The 25415-nt window shown below is 39.8% G+C and overlaps 1 protein-coding gene across 2 annotated transcripts; it reads right to left on the bottom strand.

The window, feature by feature from the left end:
- Positions 1-2872: 2872 nt before the first annotated feature.
- galt (galactose-1-phosphate uridylyltransferase) lies at positions 2873-25404 on the bottom strand. Of its 2 annotated transcripts, XM_077737831.1 has the most exons (12): positions 25278-25404; positions 25055-25170; positions 23094-23263; positions 22309-22384; positions 21681-21729; positions 19064-19193; positions 15635-15691; positions 12853-12975; positions 9082-9214; positions 8787-8870; positions 3948-4102; positions 2873-3777 (listed from the first exon to the last, which is right to left on the bottom strand). In XM_077737831.1, coding segments are annotated over exons 1-12 (1161 nt in total). In that variant the 5' UTR covers positions 25280-25404; the 3' UTR covers positions 2873-3711. The 2 variants fall into 2 exon arrangements, with proteins under 2 accessions (XP_077593957.1, XP_077593958.1); XM_077737832.1 differs by lacking the exon at positions 25278-25404.
- Between the last annotated feature and the right edge of the window lie 11 nt (positions 25405-25415).

Below are 25415 nucleotides of genomic sequence, written 5' to 3'. Positions count from 1 at the left end.
ATGGACATTGCCTCACCGAAAGCCAAGATATTCTGAAGCGCTGGACTGAATACTGTTCGGACCTATATAACCATGAGGTTAATGGGGACCCAACCACTCTCACGTGTCAGGATCCACCAGTTGACGACGATTACCCAACTCTCAAGGACGAAGATCTGCCATCAAATCACTGAAATCCGGAAAGGCAGCGGGTACCGACAACATACCAGCAGAGCTTCTGAAACACGGAGATCAAGCAGTTATTGACATCCTCACCATCATATGCAACCAGATATGGCAGACCGGTAAATGGCCGTCGACCTGGACACAGTCACCGATCGTATCAATCCCGAAGAAAGGCAATCTGCAACTATGTCAGAACTACAGAACTATCAGTTTGATCAATCATGCTAGCAAAGTAATGCTCAAGGTCATCCTGAATAGACTGCAACCCCAAGCTGAAGCAATTATTGCCGAAGAACAAGCTGGCTTCCGTAAAGGAAGATCCACTGCCGAACAAATCTTCAATCTTCGAGTGCTGTGTGAAAAGTATGATCAACATCAGAGAGATATATACCATGTGTTTATCGACTTCAAGAAAGCGTTCGACAGGGTATGGCATGATGCACTGTGGGCGACAATGAAAAGATACAACATGGGCTCAAAGGTCACCAAGATCATACAGGAACTGTACGCCAAAGCTACCAGCGCAGTACTTGTGCAAGGTTTAATAGGCGACTGGTTCCACACCCAGGTTGGCGTACGACAGGGATCTCTGTTATCCCCCACACTGTTCAACATACTTCTTGAGCAAATCATGACGGATGCCCTTGACGACCATGTCGGTTCAGTCAGCATTGGTGGCCGAGTGGTCACCAACCTCAGATTTGCAGATGACATCGATTTGATCGCAGGTTCTGAACTCGAACTAGCCGATCTTGTGGCTCACCTTGACAAAGCAGCAGCAAGATATGGCATGGAGATCAGCGCCGAGAAAACGAAAATCATGACGAACAGTGTTAGGCCTAAGATGTGCAAGATTGCAGTAAATGGCTCCCAGTTATAAACTGTGAAGCAGTTCAAGTACCTTGGATCGACCATCCGTAACGAAGGCTCCAAGGCTGAAGTCTTGGTTCGTGCAGCTCAAACTTTAGTAGCACTGGCCAAACTGAAACCGATATGGAGAGACAAATCCATCAACCTCCGCAGCAAACTCAAGCTGCTGCGTGCTTGTCCTGTCAATTTTCCTCTACGCAAGTGAGACGTGGACGTTGACTGCTGAGCTTCAAAAGATATTACAAGCACTGGAAATGAAATGCTACAGGACGGTTCTCGGTATCACCTACAGAGACCGGGTATCAAACGATAAAATTCGGGGTCTAATTACTGCTCATGTAGACAAGTATGAAGATCTCCTGTCAATCGTAAAGAAGAAGCTCAAGTGGTACGGCCACGTCGTCAGGGGTAATGGACTTTCCAAAGTCATTCTCCAAGCAAATGTCAGTGGCAAATGCAGACGAGGTGGCCAGAGGAAATTGCGGACGGACAATATCAAGGAGTGGACGGGATATGGCCTCAACGGAACGCAAGTAGTCGCCCGCGACCGAGAGAAATGGAGACAATTGGTTCAAGAATCTTCATCACGGTGCCCCTACGACCCTGGTGGGTTACAGGACCCTGACTGACTGAATATCTAAATATCTACTGTTGATTCATGACAGAAAGGTAACCCGGATGTAGATCTTCCGTGGCAATGCTCTTATTGATATTTTGATATAGGATATTTAGATATTAAACTCTCATGAATGGTTTCAACAGTAGATATTTAGATATCAAACTCATGAATCAACATTTACTGCTTCAATAAAAACACAATCTCTGAATTTGCTTTGTCTTCTTTTTAATAAGTACATTTTACTTATTGCCTTTTGTTTTAATGTCAAAGTTCTGGGCTAAAAGTATACTAAGACTTTTATTTGTATGCTAAAAATGACCATCTAAGTAGAAGTAGATATTTAGATATTAAACTCTTGTGAATATAATTTTGAGAGCTGGTTTCAACAGTACTTAGATATTAACCTCTCTCATGAATCAACAGTAGATATTTAGATATAAAACTCTTGTTGAGAGCTGTTTTCAACAGCACTTACTCTCTGTCACCATTTAACTGGCGACCAAACGTCCGGGCGACCAAGCATCCGGGCGACCAAATGTCCGGGCGACCAAACGTCCAGGCGACCAAACGTCCGGGCGACCAAACGTCCGGGCGACCAAACGTCTGGGCGACCAAATGTCCGGAAAAAAATCACAATAATCATGTTAAAGTGTAGTATCAGAATCAATCGGGATTGAATCATGACGAAGGAAAGATGATACAGATAAAATATGAGGCCACACAGGGTCAAATGTTCTGTCATTTTGTTAATCTTTGTTCTTCGATGTGTAGAAAAGATAAATCAAAGTAAACAAAAAATAAATACAGTGTTCCCTCGCGGACTCAGAGTTTAGCGGATTTTTTTTGGAAAAAAAGTATTACATTGAGACAACATATTTTACAGTTTTTTTGTTATAACATGAATTTCATTCTCTCTACCCGTATTCTATATGATGTACTGTATACAGGGGGGGGGGGGGTAGAAAATAAATAAACTAAAAAAATTAAAAAAAAATTTTTTTGGAATTAAATTCAAATTAAGCATTTTTGAAGGGGAATCCCTACTTCGCGGAAATTCACTTATCGCGGGTGGTCCCGGTCCCCATTACCCGCGATGACCGACGGAACACTGTAACTACATTGCTCTGCACATGCACTTTAAGGTAGTGGGGCAGCCGGAGCCGATCACATCTAATCAACAGTAAATAAAAACTGGTATAACTATTGAAGACTAGGAGCTGGAATTAGCCAAAAATGTTTATTCATAATGATCTTACAATTTTGGTGTCACATTCATTCAAAAAACATGATGAAGAAAAACAACATTTTAATATTCATTTAAACCTCTACTTACAAATGCTTCTCCATATGTAATTTTTAGGTTTCAAACCACTTTGATATTCAAACTACTGTTCCAATATAAGGTGGTCCCGTGGCTCAATGGTTAGCGCGTCAGCCTCACAGTGGGGGACCTGGGTTCAAATCCAGGTCGGTCCACCTGTGTGGAGTTTGCATATTGTCCCTGGGCATGTGTGGGATTTCTCCAGGGACTCCAGTTTCCTCTCGCATTCCAAAGACATGAATGGTAGTCTGATTGGACACTCTGAATTGCCCCTGGGTCATCCAAAGGTTGTTTGTCTCCTTGTGCCCTGTGATTGGCTGGCCACCAATTCAGGGTGTCCCCCGCCTCAGGCATTCCAATTTACAAAAACAAGATCCACGTTATGAAATCCCCAAAACATCAATTTATTTCCTGTTTTCATTATTTCTCATACAAAATGGAAAACAGAGATTTTTTTTAAAAGGTTTAGTGGGAGTTTCTTTGAGGACTGTGGAACAAATTAGAGTAATAACATAAAATAATGCTCTAAGTTTTGGAACTAATTAATTTTCTAAGTAGATATACGCGAGTGTACATTACCCCGAATTTAAATGAAATTCCATAATTATGTCAAAGGTATAGCTTGCAACTCGTCAGAAAAATATAATTAAAAAAACATTATAAATGTAAATCTGTTGTCATGGGATAATATCAGTTTGTTATGGGTTATGTTGATCAGACATTTTTTCTTTTATCTTCATTTTTCTTCCAGATTTCTGCATGTATAGTGCTCTTCTGGTAGATTACGTAACTTCTCTGCAGCCTGAATAAAAAAAAAGAGAGATTCTGAGACAACTTCAAATAATTGATTTTTGGTAATCCTAATTGTAAACCTCTCAATCCAGTCTAAATATCTCCAATGTAGATGCATAAAGCACAAACAAGTAGGTGAAGATGTTGACAATGTGCAAATGTACTGTTATCGTAAAGCACCTGTTCAGGAGTGAGGTCTCTCTGCTCCTGGGCAAGCATCTCATAGCCGACCATGAACTTCTTAATTGTGGCCGAGCGTAGCAGAGGAGGGTAGTAGTGGGCATGAAGCTGCCAATGGGCGTTGTCAGCTTTTAGGTAGGGGCCAGTTGGGGCACCTGACCAAAATAAAAACATCCACAAGCTCAATGTTGCAATATTTGTTCAACTCATGATAGTTTTTTTCTCACTAAACTAAGACTTACTCACTAGTTAAGAACTGGATTACCCGGAGAAATAGTTAGGAATATACAACAATAATCATGGGAAGAACAATATGTATTATATGAAGGGGGATTTTGTATGCATGCATGTATGCATGCATGTATGCATGCATGTATGCATGCATGTATGCATGCATGTATGCATGCATGTATGCATGCATGTATGCATGCATGTATGCATGCATGTATGCATGCATGTATGCATGCATGTATGCATGCATGTATGCATGCATGCATGTATGCATGCATGTATGCATGCATGTATGCATGCATGTATGCATGCATGCATGTATGCGTGCATGTATGCATGCATGCATGCATGCGTGCATGTATGCGTGCATGTGTGCGTGTATGCGTGCGTGCATGTATGCGTGCGTGCATGGATGCGTGCGTGCATGGATGCGTGCGTGCATGCAATCATGTATGTATGTAGGTACGTAGGTAGGTAGGTAGGTAGGTAGGTAGGTAGGTAGGTACGTAGGTAGGTAGGTACGTAGGTAGGTAGGTATGTAGGTAGGTAGGTAAGTAGGTAGGTAGGTAGGTACGTAGGTAGGTAGGTACGTAGGTAGGTACATAGGTAGGTAGGTACGTAGGTAGGTATGTAGGTAGGTAGGTAGGTAGGTTGGTAGGTAGGTACGTAGGTAGGTACGTAGGTAGGTACGTAGGTAGGTACGTAGGTAGGTACGTAGGTAGGTACGTAGGTAGGTACGTAGGTAGGTACGTAGGTAGGTACGTAGGTAGGTACGTAGGTACGTAGGTAGGTAGGTAGGTAGGTACGTAGGTAGGTACGTAGGTAGGTACGTAGGTAGGTACGTAGGTAGGTACGTAGGTAGGTAGGTACGTAGGTAGGTACGTAGGTAGGTACGTAGGTAGGTACGTAGGTAGGTACGTAGGTAGGTACGTAGGTAGGTACGTAGGTAGGTACGTAGGTAGGTACGTAGGTAGGTAGGTAGGTACGTAGGTAGGTACGTAGGTAGGTACGTAGGTAGGTACGTAGGTAGGTACGTAGGTAGGTACGTAGGTAGGTACATAGGTAGGTAGGAAGATATGTAGGTAGGTAGGTAGGTACGTAGGTAGGTACGTAGGTAGGTACGTAGGTAGGTACAAAGGTAGGTAGGTACGTAGGTAGGTACGTAGGTAGGTACGTAGGTAGGTGCTTAGGTAGGTAGGTACGTAAGTAGGTAGGTAGGTACGTAGGTAGGTACGTAGGTAGGTACGTAGGTAGGTAGGTAGGTAGGTACGTAGGTAGGTACGTAGGTAGGTACGTAGGTAGGTAGGTACGTAGGTAGGTACGTAGGTAGTTACGTAGGTAGTTACATAGGTAGTTACGTAGGTAGGTACGTAGGTAGGTAGGTACGTACGTAGGTGCATGCATACATTATATAGAGCAAGAGGCTCGCATGCATGCATGTACAGGTGTAGTCAAAAGTTTGCATACACCAGTGAAGACCGTAATGTCATGGCTCTCTTGAGTTTCCAGTTATTTCTACAACTCTGATTTTTCTCTGATAGAGTGATTGGAACAGATACTTTGTCACAAAAACATTATTGAAGTTTGGTACTTTTATGGCCTTATTATGGGTGGACAGAAAAAAGTGATCAAATCTGCTGTGTCAAAAATATACATATATCAGCGCTAATATTTGGTAACATGTCCCTTGGCCATTTTCACTTCAATTAGGGGCTTTTGATAGCCATCCACAAGCTTTTGGCAATCTTCTTGTTAAATCTTTGACCACTCCTCTTGGCAGAATTGGTGCAGTTCAGTTAGATTTGATGGCTTCATAACATGGACTTGTTTCTTCAGGATAGTCCATAAGTTCTCAATGGGGTTTAAGTCAGGACTTTGGGGAGGCCATTCGAGAACCTTAATTGTAACCTGATTTAGCCATTCCATTTCCACTTTTGATTTGTTTGGGGTCATTGTCCTGTTGGAACACCCAACTGCGCCCAAGACCCAATCTTTGGGCTGATGACTTTAGGTTATCTTGAAAAATTTGAAGTTAATTGTTGGGGTTATTCTGGGATACTATTATATATGTGCGCATTTAATCATTTTTGAATACATTTCTTAAATTTGGGACTGGGGCAAGCTCGAGGTCACTCTTCAGGACAGCTGGCTCCAGCTAGAGACTTAACATTTGACCGAGTCCTCGCTCCGAGGACTAATTACTGGAAGATACGCCTCGACCCTTTCCCCAGATACAAGTTCGCAATGAAGATCTGTGAAGGACGATTAAATTGTTTTCGATTCAGCGGATGGCTATCAATAAACCTCTGGGAATACTCGCGTAGTGTTTTTACATTGTGACGTTCGGTTCGCCTGATATAGAATTGTTTTGCCGAATGGAGGTTTGTTTGTTTAATTTCCAATGGAGTTGTTTCTGAGTTCCAACCTTAATTGTTATTAATAAATACCTGATATGCGATTAATGTTGCCGTTCTTTTTTCCTTACTGTTGGGTTTATTCTGTATTACTATTATACATATATGTTGAGGAGTATAGAATGTATTCTTTATACTTTTATTCAGTATAGTCACTAGGATAGAATTTTGCAGAGCCTAGTGGAAAGTTCCATCACGACACCAATGAGTTAGGGGCGCGTCATATTCCAAGACATGCCCATTTCTTTGTTCACCTCTTCCCGCCTAAAGTTTGTACCTAGGTCGCATGACCCTTTGTTAATAAAACTAGCTCAACTGTTGGGGGTAGGTGGGGATTCGAACTGGTCAGGCTGGGGGATGGACACATCTCCCAGCGCTGGCTACTCTGACCCCTCCTTCAGCTGAAGTCTTTGAAAATCTCATCATCTCTGTGTGTGCTACCTCTGATCCGAAGTTATTGAATGTATATGGTTTTAAACCCGACATATGTGTAGTAAATCATTTCTTTGTTAAGTCATTCTTCCTATTGTTCGAAAAGTGCTCAGGGTCGTAACCGGTCATCTAGTTCTTATCCAAGGATTGTTTATCCGACAGCAGCAAGGACTCGGGCTTCCAACAAGATACGGATATCTGCCACTTCCATAACACTCGAATAGTGTGCATACCTCGTGACGCACTTCTTTATGTAATTGTTATATGATTGTTAGGTCAAATGAAGGTGTGATTGTTTTAATCCAAATGAGGGTTGGTTTTAGTTTCCTGTTTTGTTATTGTTAAAATACCTTGATTGTTATTTTAGTTACAGATGTTGTTTTGATTTATGGCCTTAAAAGCCGTACGCAAATTACTGTTCGAGGATGCTTTGAAGACAAGGGGGAAGTCTTGTTGCTTTGATGTATCTTCCCTTAAGGTCCTTATCCATGATGCAATCTATTTAATTAAATGTCAATAATTAAATAAGATGTCTGCCTGCAGTGATTGATAATTACATCGAAAGGGTAATTATTTATGAACCTATCACTTACGCAATTGGATCGAATCGATGACCTTGAAATTGTTTTGATGTGAGGCCTTAAATGGTGTTACGGCTCTTAGCCTGGACACACACTATGTAGTAGGGTGTGTTGTTTCTTTTCATCTGCAGGTACATGGAGTTGTGGCTCCACCCTTGTGGCAAAGCCCTGCCCAGGCCAACACAGCTGTGACTACTTCCCCATCATCCCTCCTCCAATCAAGATTCACTTCCTGTCCTTATTTAAACCCTTTTATTTGTTTTTCAATTGTTTTGTTTGCTTTTTGGTGATTCTCGGTTGAATCTTCACCCTCCTGACCAATTTTACCTTTGGAGCAGATGCTAGCTTGTTTTCTTCCTGATTGTGGCAGTGACAAAACAGTGCCATGCAGTATATACTTACAAACAATTGTTTGCCCTGTTGCTCTTCTACTTTTTTTTTTTTTTTTTACCTCAGGCACCTGAGGATTACCCTCAGCAGCGCTGGAGCTGCCACTGGAACACAGATGAATTCATCCAGGCAGTCGCCCAGGCTGTGATGGTAGCGTTTGGTCATTAGAATTAAGCCACTACTAGTGTACAATGCGGAGAACATGCGTGCATTCAAAAGACACGCGCTAATTCTAAAGCTTGGAATACGCGTATTGTGATGATATTTGTGTGTGTATATGTATATATGTATAAATGTATATATGTATATATGTACATATATATATATATATATATATATATATATATATATATATATATATATATATATATATATATATATATATATATATATATATATATATATATATATATATATATATATATATATATATATATATATATATATATATATATAGATAGATAGATAGATAGATAGATAGATAGATAGATAGATATAGATATATAGATATATATATATATATATATATATATATATATTTTTTTTTAAATTAAAAAAATGTTTTACCCCCTGTATACAGTACACCATATAGAATACGGGTAGAGAGAGTGAAATTCATGTTATAACAAAAAAAAACCTTAAAAATATGTAGTTTCAATGTAATATTTGTATTTTATTTTTATTTATTTATTTTTTTCCCCCAAAAAAATCTGCGAAGCTCTGAGTCCGCCATAGCTGAACCGCGAAATAGCGAGGGAACACTATAATTCCTTTAATTCCTCATTTCTTACCATGCCAACCCATGGAGTAGGGGAACGACACGTTAAATAGATTGTCATATTTGGTCAGCAGTTTCTTCATAATATCAGCGAGACCTGAAAAAAAGCATCAGAAGACAAAATAAGGAAAAATAAAAGTCAGACCTAGAATGAATGTAGGGAGAGGCAGGGTAAGACCAAAATTGATTGTCACTGCAATTTATAGACGCAAAATTGGTAAGTATTTAGATAAAAAGAGACACACTGTTGTTGAGGTTAGGAGAAATGTCACCATCATTTAGTATCGAGCAAAAAAAGAAACGCTTACTTTCTCTCTCATCTGTTGTCAACTCATTGATTCGCAGGACGTGTCGTTGTGGTAAAAGTAGCAACTGATAGGGCCACGTGGCCCAGTAAGGAACCACAGCCAGCCAATCAGAGTTCGTCACTACCACACGTTCCTAAAAGCAAGAACACATACAAAATAATATATACTTGAGTGAAAAAGGTACAGAAATAACTCGCTCTACACAACCTATATTAGTCATAATTAGGAAATGATGTTAGGAATGTAGTGGTCACTGCTCATATATTTTATCCCAATGGCCATTACACCAATGCAGATAGAAGAGAATTTTTAAATTCAATTCAATTTCCAGATAAAGTGCATTTTTCTTTCTGATTGGGAGGCTTTATTTAATTTTTTTGGGCCAAGTTAAGTGTGAAATGTGAAATGCATTTTTTAGATTCATTTTATATGCCACCATGTTTTCTTTAGCAACTAGAATAGAATTTTACAGATACCTATTGGTCAAGGCCTGTCATCACTTTTGAATATAGAACCTCCTTCTTTTCATTGTTCCCGCCTACCTTGAATAAAACCCTTCCGGCCCTTTGGAAGGCGGGGCAAAGTACAACCGAACTCAGTTTTGCTTCCGATGCCTTTTTAAAAACGTGTTTTTAGCATGCATTTGGTGCATGTAGCACCAAATTAGTATGTTCGCCGTCATCCTTGGTGTATTGACAAAATAACTATGTATCCCAGCAGTCACTGTGGACCAGAAATAGCATCTGGGGCTGCTTCCGTAGCCAGCACTATGACGGTTCGATATTCATCCATATATAATATATATATGCCATGCCTGGTTGCGTCCAAAAGAACGGTGCGTCCTTTGCGTGAAAAATACAGAAATAGCACTCGTTTTTGATGCTGCGGCTAAAAATATGATGTGCCAAATAGTCGTGAAAATACGGTAATTTAGGATCCATAGTTGTTTACTTTGTATGTAAATGTAGGCCAAGGTGGGAATAAAAACGGGACGGGAAATGCAAAGTCCACCCAGTGCTCGTAGATTTTATACACAAAAGAGATGCAAAAAAGACAATGCCATGGCCACCTGGCTTGGTCGCATTACGAAATTTTCATCGTATCTTGGGCAAATTATTCGATCGAAATTTTAGTCGTACCACGAGCATGTGGTACCAAGAGCATGTCGTACCACGAGCATGTCGCACCATGAGCATGTCGCACCACGAGCATGTCTTTTGTTTGCATTTGAAATAAAAAAAAACATGATTAAAAGACATTTTCCAATACCAAGAAAAAAAAGCTAAAATAAACATTGCTTTAGATCTATAAAAATTGACTTTTTGGGGCTTTTGAACCAGGTTCTTTAAATCCAATTTGGAGAAAAAAAAATCTAGATACAGTGGTACCTCGATTTACGAGACTGTGATCGTATGACAAGCATATCGTAACTCAAGCGGACGTTTCCCATTGAAATGAATTGATAACAAATTAATTCGTTCCAACCCTCTGAAAACCCCCCCACAAAAAACAGGATATTGGATTGGAAAATAAGTTTTATTTCTTCTAATTCGCCAGATATTGACAACGTATTAAATAATGAGAGGTTTAATAGTAATAAAATGTGTTTAATAGATGTAAAATTAGACGCATTTCGCAGCGGGGAGAGACAGTGACACGCCGAGGTGGGGGCTGTTCGGGGGGGACTTTATCCACGGCAACAATGCACTCGTAAATGAACAAATTTAAATTAACTTGGATAACTATAAACAGACACTCAACCTTTAATGTAACACGAAAGAGATGCAAAAAAAGAGTGCCATGGCCACTTTGCTTGGTCGCATTCGATCAAAATTTTTGTCATATAGCGGAGCGGTCGTATCACAAGGTTTGACGGTATTAGATCTAAAATAGTCCGGCCCACATGAAATGGCATTGACGTTAATGTGGCCCGCGAACCAACTCGAGTTTGACACCCTTGGTTTAAAGGATTCTCAGATTACAATTTAAAGCCAATCAGCAATTTGACCATGGGGGAGGAGCCAGACCCGTAAAAGAAAATATTATCCGCTACCAAAAGAGGCCATTAAAGAAAAAAAAAGTAAGTGCTATATAAATTATTTAGTGCACAGGCCCATACAACTTAAACCTGCTAATGTCTAACCATATTAGCCCAAAGTTTTGTTTACATAAACTCTGTCATGCATCACTGTTTTAGAAATACATCACTGTTTTAAAAATATTAACCTGAGTTCCTATATAAAGACTGACCTAGTGTTCAGTCAGAGAGAATTGCGAGGAAGGCAGGCTGTGAGAGGTTCACAGCTGTCGGAGCATTCTCCAACCATCCTGCAGTCCGGTAATAAACCTATTTCCTATTTAAATTGATCTCACTCTTTCTTAACCTGCTCCTGAAGTTGTATTTTCAGACCTATCACTGGGCAGTGTCTGTGATGTCTGCGGTTTCATCAAGAGCCACTGAATATACACTGAAACTTTACGCTTTCTCACATAGTTGATTATAAATGTCATTTGACAGGTCAGAAATGCGCTCTACCACGATGTTGGCAGAAAGGCTGATGTTGTTGAACTGACTTTTCTTTTCTGGACAGACAATATGTGCAGCCTGTAATATGTACTTTTTGATAAATTCACCTTCTGTGAATGGCTTTCCTGCTTTGGCAATCAGCTCACAAACGGCGAAGCTTGCTTCGACTGCTGCATTACTTTTTTTGGTAGCCTTCTTGAAAAAACCCTGTTGCCTCAGAAGACGTGTTTTAAGACTGTCAACCTGGTTGGCTCTCTCATCTCCCTGGTATTTTCCGTACTCCTCAGCATGTCTCGTAGCATAATGACGTTTCAAATTGTATTCCTTGTGGACTGCAACTTTTCAGTGCAAATGAGACACGTCGGGGTGCCCCTGTGCTCAACAAAGAAATATTGCACTCCCCACTTTTCTTGAAACTGTCTGTGCTCATCACTGACCTTTATCTTCACAGCAGGCTTTGAAACAGACATCTCAGGGGCTGTAATATGTGTTTACACTTGGAATGAGACTCGGATTGAATTTTTAACTTTCAGTCGCGCGGTTCTGTGGCGCATGCGCACTTTCGGATTGAACCTTTAACTTTCAGTCGCGCCGGTCTGTGGTGCATGCGCACTTTCGCTCTCCAATCGTATTGGATTACGGCAGCTCTCTGAGCCGAGCAGAGTGATCGGCTTCACGGCTTCTCTTCCGCCCAGCTGATTGGAGGAATAAATGAGTGAGTGAGCAAGGCACTGGACAGCGCAGCCAATGTCCCGCCCTCCAGAGCCGTATACCTCACCGTGATTGGTTCATCCAGCTCTGAACAGTGTCATTCAAATAAATCTTGCGGGCCGCAAGGACATTAATCTTGCTTATAAAGACGCAGGCCGCAAAATATCATCCCGCGGGCCGCAGTTGGTCCGCGGGGCGCAGGTTTGAGACCTCATCAAATGGGACTAAACAATGTGCTGAAATCAGTGCTGCAGTTATTCCAATTAAGGTTCCATGTATAAAATCATAAGGCCTGGTTTGTGATTACTGTGTGATGATTTTCAATTTCTAGAACATTACAGTCAATTTCCATTGCAAGGCCTCTCTATTGGTCACTTAGTATATTAGAGCACCTTTACTGCAAATCAATACTGTATACCTACATAGCAGGATGATGCTAGAAAAATCCTGTACATCTAGCTCTCCTAGTTTAGAGGCATTTAATTAATTTCATAATCATATGACCTTTCGGCCATTCTGGTTATGCGGGTCACCTTTCTCTCCACTTCTTGCTTGGCATACTGCAGTAGCATTGGCTCGCTGTATTTTTCATAGAATGCTCTTTGGCAGTGATCAGACACAGCTGGCTCATTTGGGAAGAAGCTGCTGGCCCACACCTATGATATAGACATCAAATTAATCAATCAAATATAAGAGAAGACAGAATTCTTGCAAATTATTAAGAAAGCTTTGTGTTCATGATGCAGGAACTGACGTTATTGTGTTTTGGGCGGACTCGAAAGCCAGCTTGTGTCAGATAGTAACCAACTGGGTGGTGAAAGTACAAAAAAAATTGAAAAGTCACTCGTTTACATGTGAGTATTTTGACTTTTAAATTCGTAGTATGGCTCACAAGGAATAACATTGGAAAATATAAATTGTGTATGGTTCTCTTCGTCAAAAAGGTTCCCGAACCCTGCGCTAGCTACTAGCTAGCTACTATTTGCGAATGGATTGTGGCCTGGCGATCGGCATCAACACAGCTTTGCGAAGCATGGAAGACAGCTTTGAAATAGTTACGCTAGCTATTGGCTAGCTACTATTTTCGAATAGATTGTGGCTGCCTGGACGAACGTATAAAACTCAGCGTTTTCGATGACTCATTTGGAGAATTGTTCAATTCGGACACAGAAAATGATAACTTTGATGGATTTGTGGGTGATGATGAAGGGAGTACGCGGGCCGCAAATTATCGTCCCGGGGGCCGCAGGGCCCTGGGAGCGGCGGGTCTGGGGCCCCTACTCAAAACACTTTCTATGGGTTCCAAAGGTGTCTGGATTCTGGTTGAAGGGACAGCCGTCCTTCCACTTCCGAAATTGTTTCTAGAACTTTTTCTGTACAGTATTTACTCGCAAATAAGCCGCCCGCGCGTATATGGTGCCTGCGCGTATAAGCCGCAGCCTGAAAGTTGCCTTGAAATTTTTTAATGTTCAAATTTCTCGCATATAAGCCGGCCCCGATTCCAATTTTCACCTCCATAATAATTGTTTTAATAACGAGTACAAATATGTTACTTTGAGGGGAAATTCTTAAGAAAATTCATCACAAGTAGTATTTCTGAGATACTGTATGAATCAAAAGCACATTATTAGGTTCCATATCATATGGAAGTTAATATGCCTGTCTTTGTGAAGGCAAAATATCAAATTATTCAATTTGAAAAAAGAAATAAGTATATCTTGATGACAACCCGATGCTTTTTAATTACATAAATTACAATTTTCTTACCAAAAGTTAAAGATGTTGCGGTGGCCAAATTGCTTCTATTGTCGAAATTTCTCGATTTTTTTCAACAATAAATAAAAAGAAACAAATTAATTTGATTAATCATTTGCACAATTGGTCAAATGGGACACAGAGAATTGGACTATGATGGATTTGTGGGTGATGATTGATCAAAAAATGTGAGTACATTGTAAAATAGCTAAATAAAGTACAACCGAACTCAGTTTTGGTTCCGTTGCCTTTTCGAAAAAGTGTTTTTAGCGTCTGTCCGTATGTTTAAGCTGGTGTATGTTTTGCCATGCCTGGCTGCGTCCATTAGTACAGTGTGCCTTCTGTCTGTGTCAAATACAGAAATAGCACCGGTTACTGAGATTTCGCCTTTAAATGCGCCGTTTAGTCGTGAAAATACGGTAGTTTCATGGCAGAGCACACAACTGCAGAACGAGGCCTCATTTCACGGTGGAAATAGTGAGACCAGGGGTTCTAATTTAGCGCACTCCTCGGCATCAAACTATATCATTTGGGATAGTATTAGCAAGCCAATAGTCATTGAGACAGAGAGACTTTTATAACTGAAGAAAGATAAAGAAGACTTTTCATGGAAGTTATCAGTGCTTTATCCAAAAAGAGAGGCGCACAGATTTCGTTTATTAGTAAAGATAAGACAATAACATTTTAAGTTAATTCATTCATTTTTTTGAAGCACTTATCCTCATTAGGGCCGTAGGGGTGCTGGAGCCGATCCCAATTGACATGGGCACGAGGCAGGGGAACTCTGAATTGGTGACCAGCCAATGGCAGGGCACGAGGAGACGGACAATCCATTCACGCTCAATCATACGTAGCGGCAATTAAGTGTTCAACTGCCCTAAAATGCATGTTTTTGGAATGTGGGAGGAAACCATAGTACCCGGAGAAAACCCACGCAATCCAATGAACAACATGCAGACTGCACATAAAGTGGACCGACCTGGGATAAAACCAAGGGCCCCAGAAGTGTGAGGCCGATGCGCGAACCACTGACACGCTAACCACTCACCATCTGGGTCGCTCACCATTTAACTTATTTTTTAAATTAAATTATTTAAATTATATTTCCTATTTTTTCTTCAAATCATTTATAAGCTGTAGGTTCACTTATTTGTTACTCTAACTCTGTCTCACTAGACATGAACCTCGCGGGAAACCGAGTGACATTTTGTTAGCATTTGTTAGTTAGTCATAGGGTTAGGTCTAGAAATCGACAGTACATGGTCAAACTGAGGATGTGTTTTTGTTTTGTTCTATTTACTGTACTTTGTTTTTGTCATGGTTAGTGTTTGCGTTTTTTTACATTCCTGCCTTAGTGTGTCTCCCTGTTTTCCTGCATTTGAGTCCTTCCTTATTTCCTATTTATTGCCTTTCCACGAAACATGAATGAACGTGACCGTTTTTACATGAATTCTTGGATATTCCATATATTATGTTACCATACAGGTAATGTAATTATTTCTATGCTTGTGTGTTTACATTGGCTAATATTATAAATATTGAGTGTGTTTGCATTTTTACCTGACAGTGAGGATGTGGATTGGAACAACCCATTATCGCTCCTTTATTTTCAAAAATCTAAAGAAAAAAAAATAGACAAAAGATCAATTAAATAACTCTTGCTGTCACAGGCATTGTAATAAAAGATGGATGTTTGTGATAGTTATGATGCATGTACAGGTGAATATATGTAATTCAGACTAATAATGGATAGGACAAAGAGAACAAAACAAATAATATGCATGGAAGTCAAGCAAGTAAACCACCGCTTGACATTACTTCAATATGCTTCTCCAAAGTTTAAAGATTTATTTACATTCGCTGATGCATTCAATTTTCACTAAGATCTTGCATTGATGATGGTAAGGTCAGAGCGCTAAACACACATCTCAAATACATCCTAAAATTCCTTAATTGGGTTAACGTTTGGAATCTAGAGTATGGACGGTCATGTTGTCTGATGAGAGTTGATCAGGTCTGGGCAGGCTACTCCACAGTGGGTGTAGGTTTTCGTTCCAACAAATAAAGTGGACAACTTTTCACGAATCCAATGTCCCACAAGTGCAATCAGTGGTAATACGAGATGCAAAAGAAGTGATGCACCCATCATGCCAAGTGCTTACTGTACAAGCCGGTGAGGGCAGTATTCTAATCTGGTCCTGGTCTATGTTCCGTTACAGTATGTGCTAAAAGACTGACAGAAAGGAACCTCATATCTGTCAACTTAGATGTTTTTTCTCCGTATTTTATAAGTCTCTGATCATTTCAAAATGTGTACATCCTATAAAAAACTATTTTAAGTTTGTTTATTGTAAAGCTGATCTCGTTTTACACTTTTCAGCCCTAATCCAGATCGTCTCGGTCATTGATAGCAAATTAAAACGTCAACGTCAACTGCTAATATTATCATGCATCAAGTACGATATGTGCATGCATATTCCCCTTTCACAGGTCTGCCATTCCACTATATAAATATAGCGCGTCAGCAACCAATGTATCCAGACAGTCAAGCTGTCAGCATCATACATGACGTCTACAAAATCTTGAATTTAGTGCATACAAATGGAGCACTAACTGATTAGGCCCCTATGTGAGTCAATACCATATTTTCTCGCATATTGACCGCCTTCGCGCATAAGCCGTACCCTTAATATTGCCTTCAAATTGTTGAATTTTACCATTTCTCTCGTATAAGAAGCCTCCCTGATTCACAATTTGCACCTCCATATTCATGGTTTTAATAGGGAGTACATATGTATTACTTTGAAGGAAAATTCTGAAGAAAAATTATCACGTGGTATTTCTGAGGTATGACCATAATTACTGTGGAATCTTTTCTTTCTGTGGTCCGAAAGAGTGTCGCCTGCACGTGGAAATAAAAAAAAAAAAGAGTCACGTGAGCAGTCAACAAGAAAGTGTGTCCGTAGGGGTCTAGTTTTGCAACACCATCACTAATCACCAAGTCTCTGAATTCAATAATAGCATGAGATACACAATATAGGTAACAAGGGTGATATTTTAATGATCGACCGCAGGACCTTTGATCAGCCGTAACAACTATTGGGATGTGATGAAATGATAACCACTACGAACACATGTATCAAGGCTACTTGCATCCGGCAAGTCAGAGCACGCCTAACTGCTCGTAAAAGGTAAGATGGCGGCGCCCAGAGCGAGCAATGGCAGGCATTGTGAGTTTTTTCACGTTTTATGCAAGATACTTTTTTTGCTTGAATTTCATTCATAGACATCAAATATCATTTTGTTCAGCGTTTTATATGGTTATGTTTTCTGTATTTTTAAATAAATGACTGTATCGGTTGCGTTGTCTTGCATTAGGGTGTTTTGTCTTTGTCACCTTGCAGTTTCCTGCATGTAAAGTCTAATTTTTGCATATAAAAGCCGTACCCATTATCCAGTCGTCATCATTTTTAGCTACAAACACAGCTTATAAGCGAGAAAATACGGTATGTGCTGCATTGCATTAGTACAATTTATGATCAATTAATTAAGGGCATTGCAATCATTAATAAGGGGAGCAATTGGCAGAGGTTGACAGATTGTTTCATCAATGGATTTTTTTCCTTCCCTGGTGGAACAGGATACTCCGAGATGACAATGCAACTGTTTATTGGGCTCAAATTGTTAAGAAACCGTGTCAGGGAGCATGAGTCATCATTTTCACACATTAATTGGCCACCACAGAGACCAGACACAAAGTATGCTGTGATGAACATTTTTCTTATTTTTGGGGTGGGCGATACGTTTTGCACAACTATTATGTATCATATGGTCACCCCCTTAAAATAATTGTGGAATATTTTTTTTCTAAATCATCTGCTCATAATGCTGGCCACCTCTGGGAAAATTGCCTACATCCTGCTACAGATTGTGCCATTCTAATCTTTTGATAAATCTTGTTTGTCAACAAAGACTGAGATTTTTGTCTGTCCTCAAAATTTTGAGGGCACATCTGAAATTTCACACAAAGAGCATACAGTGGTACCTCGACATACGATCACCCCGACATACGAGCATTTCAAGATACGAGTAAAATTTCGAGCAAATAATTATCTCTAGAAAAGAGAAACATTTTGAGCAAATAATTATCTCTAGATACGAGAAAAATTTTGATCAAATAATTATCTCTAGATATGAGAAAAATTTTGAGATACGAGAAAGCCAGGTGGCCAAGACATGAGTGGCTTTTTATCATTTTAGTGCACTGTCTTTTTTGCCAGATCTCTTTTGTGTATAACAGATATCTACGAGCACTGGGCGGAGCGTTGCATTTTTTCAGTGTTTTTTTTTTTCTCCCGTCACTCAGCGTGAATGGCGTAGCGATCGCTAGTACTAGGAGTATATATTACTTCTCATTGGTAAGTGGTTGTGCGTTATTCTATTGTGAGGACATTTGTGTGCATCATTTTCTGAATATTTTGAAGGGATTACAAAAGCAAACTCCCATCGATAGAGAAAGTTAGGGTGGAGGCAGGGCAAACAGCCAACCCGGCTGGAGGAACAAAAGGTATAAAAATGTAAAACAAAATTAGAATTAATCTTAGCGTAAGGTTAGATTAAACTTATTTTTGAGTGTGTCAGCATCGTAATCCAAGTTCATTTAAATTTGTTTATGTTATATTACGATTTACCGGTGCAAAAAGTCTCCCCGCTCACACTTAACACTTGCACTCATACCTAGGGGCAATTTTGAATGTCTAACCAGCCTATGTTTTTTGGGATGTGAGAGGAAATCGGAGTACCCCGAGAAAACCCAAGCAAGACTGGCGAGAAAATGCAAACTCCACACAGTGAGAACCAACCTGGGATCGAAACTTTGACCCCAAAACTGTGAGGCCGACACACTAACCACTTGAACGCCCGGCCGCACAGTACAGCTATGTTGTTTAATACGAAAGATGATTGGCTAATAGTAGGAGTAACCCATACCTGAACCCATGGGTATGTGGCTCCCAGTTCTTCCGTGAGCTCTGCCCATTTGTCAACCACATTGACAATTTCTCCTTTTTTCATGAGGGGGAGTGTGACATCAGTCCAAGGATGGAAACATATGACTTTACTGAAAATATATGGAATAAATCAAGGAAGAAAAGTGTGAACCGAAACTACTAATCAAATTAAGTTGGATTGGTAGCTGGAATGACATCTATGTTCACACCACACGCCAAATGTCTTATCGCACGTAGGTAAACACACTCAGAGTTGAGGCGTCCTGTAATCAGGGCCGGCGAATGAGGTAAAGCGAGAAACGTGTAATGTCGGAACAATTACTCCTCTATTAGGATCCGACAGCTGTTTCTGTCCACCATTAAAAAAATTCAACTCTCTGCGATGTACGGTTTGGACAAACATAGCGAGAGAATCTTAACATACATAAACACATTCATCCATCCATAAATCACGCTTTATAAGGATTATACATGAAAGTTATTTACTACCAAAAGAGATGAGTCTGTTAGGTCAAGCAGGGGAATGCCTTGGCCAAATCACTGATCTGTGTAAGCCATAAATGGAGCAAGATAAGGAAGACAAACAAAGGAAAGCCTGATAAAAACTAACCAGAAGGAGGACATGTCTGGGAGGCCACGCCCCATGCATGACAGACACGAGATGATGGACGGCTGACAGGACGGAAGAGGGTCAGTCTTCCTCTGTCCTCAACTTGTATACTGATGCTTGCAGGAGAGAAAGACTTGAGCTTTCTATCTTATCTATGCTAGAGCTAGGATTGGAGAGATTCTCCCAGCGCACTGTATTTTACTCCTCTATCTTGGACAATAAATTGTTTAGAACGCACTGTTATTGGAGTCCATGTTGAAAACAAACATGCATGGAACTTTAAGGGTTAATAGGTGAATTAAAAAAACAGAGTTCCTTTAAAAGGAGCCCAGGAGAACATGCAAACTCCAAACAGGAAGGTCGGAATCCACTGGGGTTTGAACCCTCAATATCTGAACTGTTAGGTCTTATTTGGGGTTCTGGGGTCAATGTGTGTGCTGTGCGTGTGATCATCGTATGCATTTCACCTATTGTGTCCATGGTTTCCCAACCCTCGTGATCAGGTGTGTGTAATTTGAAATCAACCCGTCTGTACATATAAGCCCTGTATGTTTTTCAGTCTTTGTTGGGTCGTCTGCTTTAGCCTGATTTGTCTACTATTACTCGAAGTACATATGCCATGTTCCAAGTTCCTCGTTTCCCCATGTATTTCCATGTCAGGTTTGGTTTGGTTATTTAATTCTAAGTCCATGTTATTTTTTCAGAGCCTGCCGTAGTTGTTAAAGGTTTTGGTAGAGCACTCGCCCTTGTCCGTTTGCTTCCCCAAGTTTAGGTCCTTCTACTTAAGGGGTAAAGAGCCTTTTTGACAGAGAAAGCCTTAAAAATTATAATTTTCAAATGTTATTCATTGAGAACCATGCACAAAACACAGGAAAATGTGTGCATTTTTTTAGTCATTTCCCCACTTTTAAAGTCTCTGAATTCTTTTGACAACATTGTTACACTGTTGCTAATCAATGAGGATCAATGTGAGTATGCATGAAGAAGAGTGTATTGAAAAGAATAAGATTAAAATGGCACGAGAAGTGGTGTCAACGCCACAGTGTGACGCTTCCTATTGGGGCATTTGTGACTCAGCTCTCTCACCAGCGATTTCCATAGTTTACATCACAGGTTGGCGGAGAGCCATATGTACGGTCCATACCTGTCAACCCCTGCCGATAACTGCCCTTATAAATGATTATGATTCCCTGTACAAAGCCCCCCAAAAACTTACAAACACCGTAGGACGCAGGTTTACTCGCGGTAACTCGTTTCTTACGAGGTAGCTCCTCCATGCTTGCTTCCACAATATTTATTCTATGTATTTCTATGTATATCTACGCATGCGCATGTCATCCTTTATCAATATTGCCTTACGCACCGCTAAAAAAAATACATACGATTGAGGATAATTTTTGCTGGTATACCGTGACAATAGTAACGATCGATGACAGTAGCGTCGTTGGCTAACAGCCTACGAGACTATCTGGATTTTAGCCAAAACGGTCTTTTTGAGATCGGTTTTCATAAATATTGGCAATTACAAAAATTCCCTGTACAAAAGTCGGTGTATGACGTACATGATTTGAAATGGTAAAAAAAGGAAAAAATACCTACAAAATGTACAAGGTGACAGGTATGTGTACCCATCAGAAGAGCCACACATGGCTCCCGAGCCATAGGTTCCCACCCCTGTTCTACTACGTTCGACGCTCGACATCACACTTAATGTGACAGAACGATCCGACGAGGCCATAGATCCAGTGGGAAGCCGTCATTGCTCATGCCGACGACAGCCAAACCCCCCCCCCCGCGGTATAGCAAAAAATCCCAAAAGAACTTTTGAGGTCTTCATAAAGAAGTAATTTTCTACTAAGACTGCATAAAAAATCTTGAAATAAAATTGCAGCCGAAGATTGGAGTAAAGTACACCACTTGATATTTTAGAAAGTGATGCTTTAATTTTGGTTTACTGCAACAACAACAAACCAAAACACACTCTTACCACACGCCTCTGGCAGCTTTGGACTGGAACAACGGGTGTTGGTCTGAAACTATTAAGCACAAAATTATATTGTTTTGGGGAAAATCACATGATACTGTACAATAAAACAATAATTTAAAAATTCCAACATTAAAACGATTATAACAATTTCTATTTTAATCGTCTTGCTCCACGAGTGTTAGTTTCAAAATAAGAATCTTGTCTGAGCAAAAAAATTTCCAAGTTACAGTGTTCCCTCGCTACTTTGCGGTTCAGCTACCGCGGACTCAGAGCTTTGCGGATTTTTTTGGGGAAAAAAAAATACAAATATTACATTGAAACAACATATTTTACAGTTTTTTTGTTATAACATGAATTTCACTCTCTCTACCCGTATTCTATATGGTGTACTGTATAGAGGGGGGTAAAAAAATGTAAATAAAAAATTAAAAAAAATAAAAAAAAATACAAAAAAAAAAAAATGGAATTAAATTCAAATTAAGCATTTTTGAAGGGAAATCCCTACTTCGCGGAAATCCACTTATCGGGGGGTCCCGGTCCCCATTAACCGCGATAATCGAGGGAACACTGTATTACCAAGATATTTTTGTGAAAAAATGGCTTTTATTAGAAAAAGGAAAGGACTAACCAAAATCTGGAGCATCTGGCTGAATGGCAGGAAAGTCATTTTCAAAGACAAAAGTTGTCTTGTAATTTGGATTTGTCTAGTGAGAAAAAACAAATATACATTTAATAGTTTTTTTCTGACAGTCATAGGTGAGTGTCAAAATGTGCATATTACTGTGGGTGCTCGGACTTTTGGTAGCCGGTCTTTTGGTCCCTTTTCTTGAAAACAGTGGATATTTAGATATTAAACTCTCTCATGAATATAATTTTGAGAGCTGGTTTCAACAGTACTTAGATATGAAACAGTACTTAGATATGAAACAGTACTTAGATATGAAACAGTACTTAGATATGAAACAGTACTTAGATATAAAACAATACTTATATATTAAAACGTACTTAGATATTAAACAGTACTTTTGTTCAATTACCAATTTCGTCATGCGCAGTTTCTGGGTGTGATGACAAGTAGGCTTTTGTTGTTGATGATGACGATAGGGCCTATGTCCGATTATTATTACTTAGATATTAAACAGTACTTAGATATTAAACTCTCTCTCAGATATTAAACCCTCTATCGTGAATATAATTTTGAGAGCTGGTTTCAGCAGTAAATTTTCTGTCACCATTTGACCGGCGACCAAAAGAGACCAAAAGACCGGAGACCAAAAGACCGAAGATCAAAAGACCGGCGACCAAAAGACCGGCGACCAAAAGACCGGCGACCAAAAGACCGGCGACCAAAAGACCGGCGACGAAACGTCCGGTTACGATTAATGTGGTGAGTCACCAGGACATGGGTGTTACCTTTCCACAAGCCCGTGTGTTTCCAGGACATAGTGGATTGTATGGATCATATCTTGGTATACATTCCTCTGGAGGTTTTTCCACCTGACCGGCCCAGGGTCTGTTAATGCGGTGAGCTGAGACCAGAATCCAGCTGTCCTTCAAAGGGTTATAACGCAGGTGCTGGTGCTCTGAGGAAGCATAAAGACAAAAAAAGAAAACATTTGCACTAGGCCTGGGCAATAGGGCAAAATTTTTTATCAAGACCAAAATAAATAAATAGCAGTTGATATCGATAATATCACGATAGTTAACACATCTCTTTTCTTTCATATTTGAAACTTCAAACTTCTGTGAATGAGCCAATTACTTTCCTTGTAATTATGAAAGTAAATATGTTACCTAACTTTAAAAGGAATGGAAATATAAAATCTTGTATTGTATTCTAATTATGGGATTTTTAAAAGTATTTTCTTGTTCTGTTGTGCAATAAAAATTGGACAACTAACTCCCTTTGTACACTATGAAAAGTAATGACTACAATGGTCCCTCGCTACTTCGCGGTTCAGCCACCGCGGATTCAGAGCTTCGCGGTTTTTTGGGGGGGGGGGAAATATATTGAGACAACATGTTTTACAGTTTTTTTTGTTATAACATGAATTTCACTCTCTCTACCTGTATTCCATATGGTGCACTGTATACAGGAGGAGGAGGGGGGGGGGGGGGGGTTATAAACAACCTGTGCAATATGAAATAAATAAAATAATGAAGGCATTATCACAATTGGGAAGCAGAGTATTTGCTCAATCACAGCTTCAGCACCAGATGGTCAAGCAACACCAGGTCCGGCTCATCACCATCAATGACTTACTTAAGACACCCACAGCTTGACCACATCGGTGGATCGTTTTAATCAGTTCACTGTTAGTACCTTCTTGCGTTTCTTCACATTCATGATGTCTTGCCTACGAATTCTTGTTTTGCTCTAGGACCACGTTTTGTGAGTGGGAGCGTGAATGGTTATCCGTCTCCTCGTGCCCTGCGATTGGCTGGCCACCATTTGAGGGTGGCCTCGTGTCTGAAGTCAGCTGGTATTGGCTCCAGCACTTTGGCACTTGAAGTAAATTTTCAGACGTTTTGGTCATGTTGTTGGCAACTTGATCAACGACTAGTGGGTGACTCAGATTGTCTATGTCTCACAGTAAAAATGCACTGTAATCCCTCGAATATCACGGTTAATGTAGACCAGACATGGTCGCGATAATCGAAAAAATTCAAAGTAGGGTCACCCCATAATAGAAAAATAAATAATTATTTTTCCTTTGTTTAGTTCGCCTTAGTTATTGCACAAGACGGTTTAAATGTAGTGTAACAGAAGATTAAAACTTTTTAAGTGTTTGTGTATCGGAATCTAAATTCTTTTAAGTTTATGTTACGAGTGCATCCTCTTTCTCTCTCCCCCATCCGCAAACTCCACATTGTACTGAATAATTAGTATTAAACATCATAACCACTGCCTATGTGTTACTGTTAGTAGATAGTGAATTACAACCAATAAAAAAATCCAATATAATGATATACAATATGTAATATGCTGTTTGTTTGTTTTTTTTAGGGAGGAAGGGATTCGGAGTGTGGGAACGAACTAATTTGCATTTAGTTAATTTATGTGGGAAACGTTGATTTGAGATACGACTAAATCGTCATACTAGCTCGATCCCAGAATGCATTAAGCTCGTATCTCAAGATATTACTGTAATGGAGTTAGTTATCGAATCAGGTGTGCTTCTTTCAATAAAGCCTCTGTGTTCTTTATGGTTTCCGTTTATCTTCAAATCCCTTAGAACAGAAAACGACCATACGGCATTGTCGATACGAGGTCAAGATACAACGCTAACAATCACAAGGCTAGTTCATTATAATCTAATTCAGATACAACAGCACACACATGACAACGTTACTCAAGAAGCTTCAAGGCATACCTTTGGGACTAAAATCAACTTCGTTGGTAGTCATGCCAACAACGTTGTTTAAATTTAGAAGAATGTGCTGTGTTGGAAACGACTCTTGCCCAAAAAAAATCTTCGCTGGATACTTCCTGTAAACACGGAACATACTATTTTGGTCACTATCAATACACCGGTCTTAATCTCATGAAAAAAAAAACTACATGAGAATAATTAGACGAAATGTATTGAAACATACATTTAAAATATCCAGAGCAGTGAAATAAAACTGAAATAGGAACAAATTACGCGATTATAGCAAAACATAGTCCCCCTGAAAAACGACGTAAACTAGAACAGTCTGCAACGTCGTCGTTTGATTGGGTTCAATGTTCAG

Source organism: Stigmatopora nigra, chromosome 17, assembly GCF_051989575.1.
Source record: "Stigmatopora nigra isolate UIUO_SnigA chromosome 17, RoL_Snig_1.1, whole genome shotgun sequence".
Lineage (NCBI taxonomy): Eukaryota > Metazoa > Chordata > Actinopteri > Syngnathiformes > Syngnathidae > Stigmatopora > Stigmatopora nigra.
Note: the sequence above shows the minus strand (reverse complement) of the source record. Positions and strands in the feature narration are given on the sequence as shown.

Bases quoted from the DNA above. Each gene is read 5' to 3' on its own strand.
- galt (XM_077737831.1), bottom strand. The intron at 8,871-9,081 runs GTAAGCGTTTCT...GCTTTTTTTCAG, and splicing joins GACAACAGATGAGAGAGAAA to GTCTCGCTGATATTATGAAG. The intron at 4,103-8,786 runs GTAAGAAATGAG...TATTTTGGTCAG, and splicing joins CTACTCCATGGGTTGGCATG to GTGCCCCAACTGGCCCCTAC.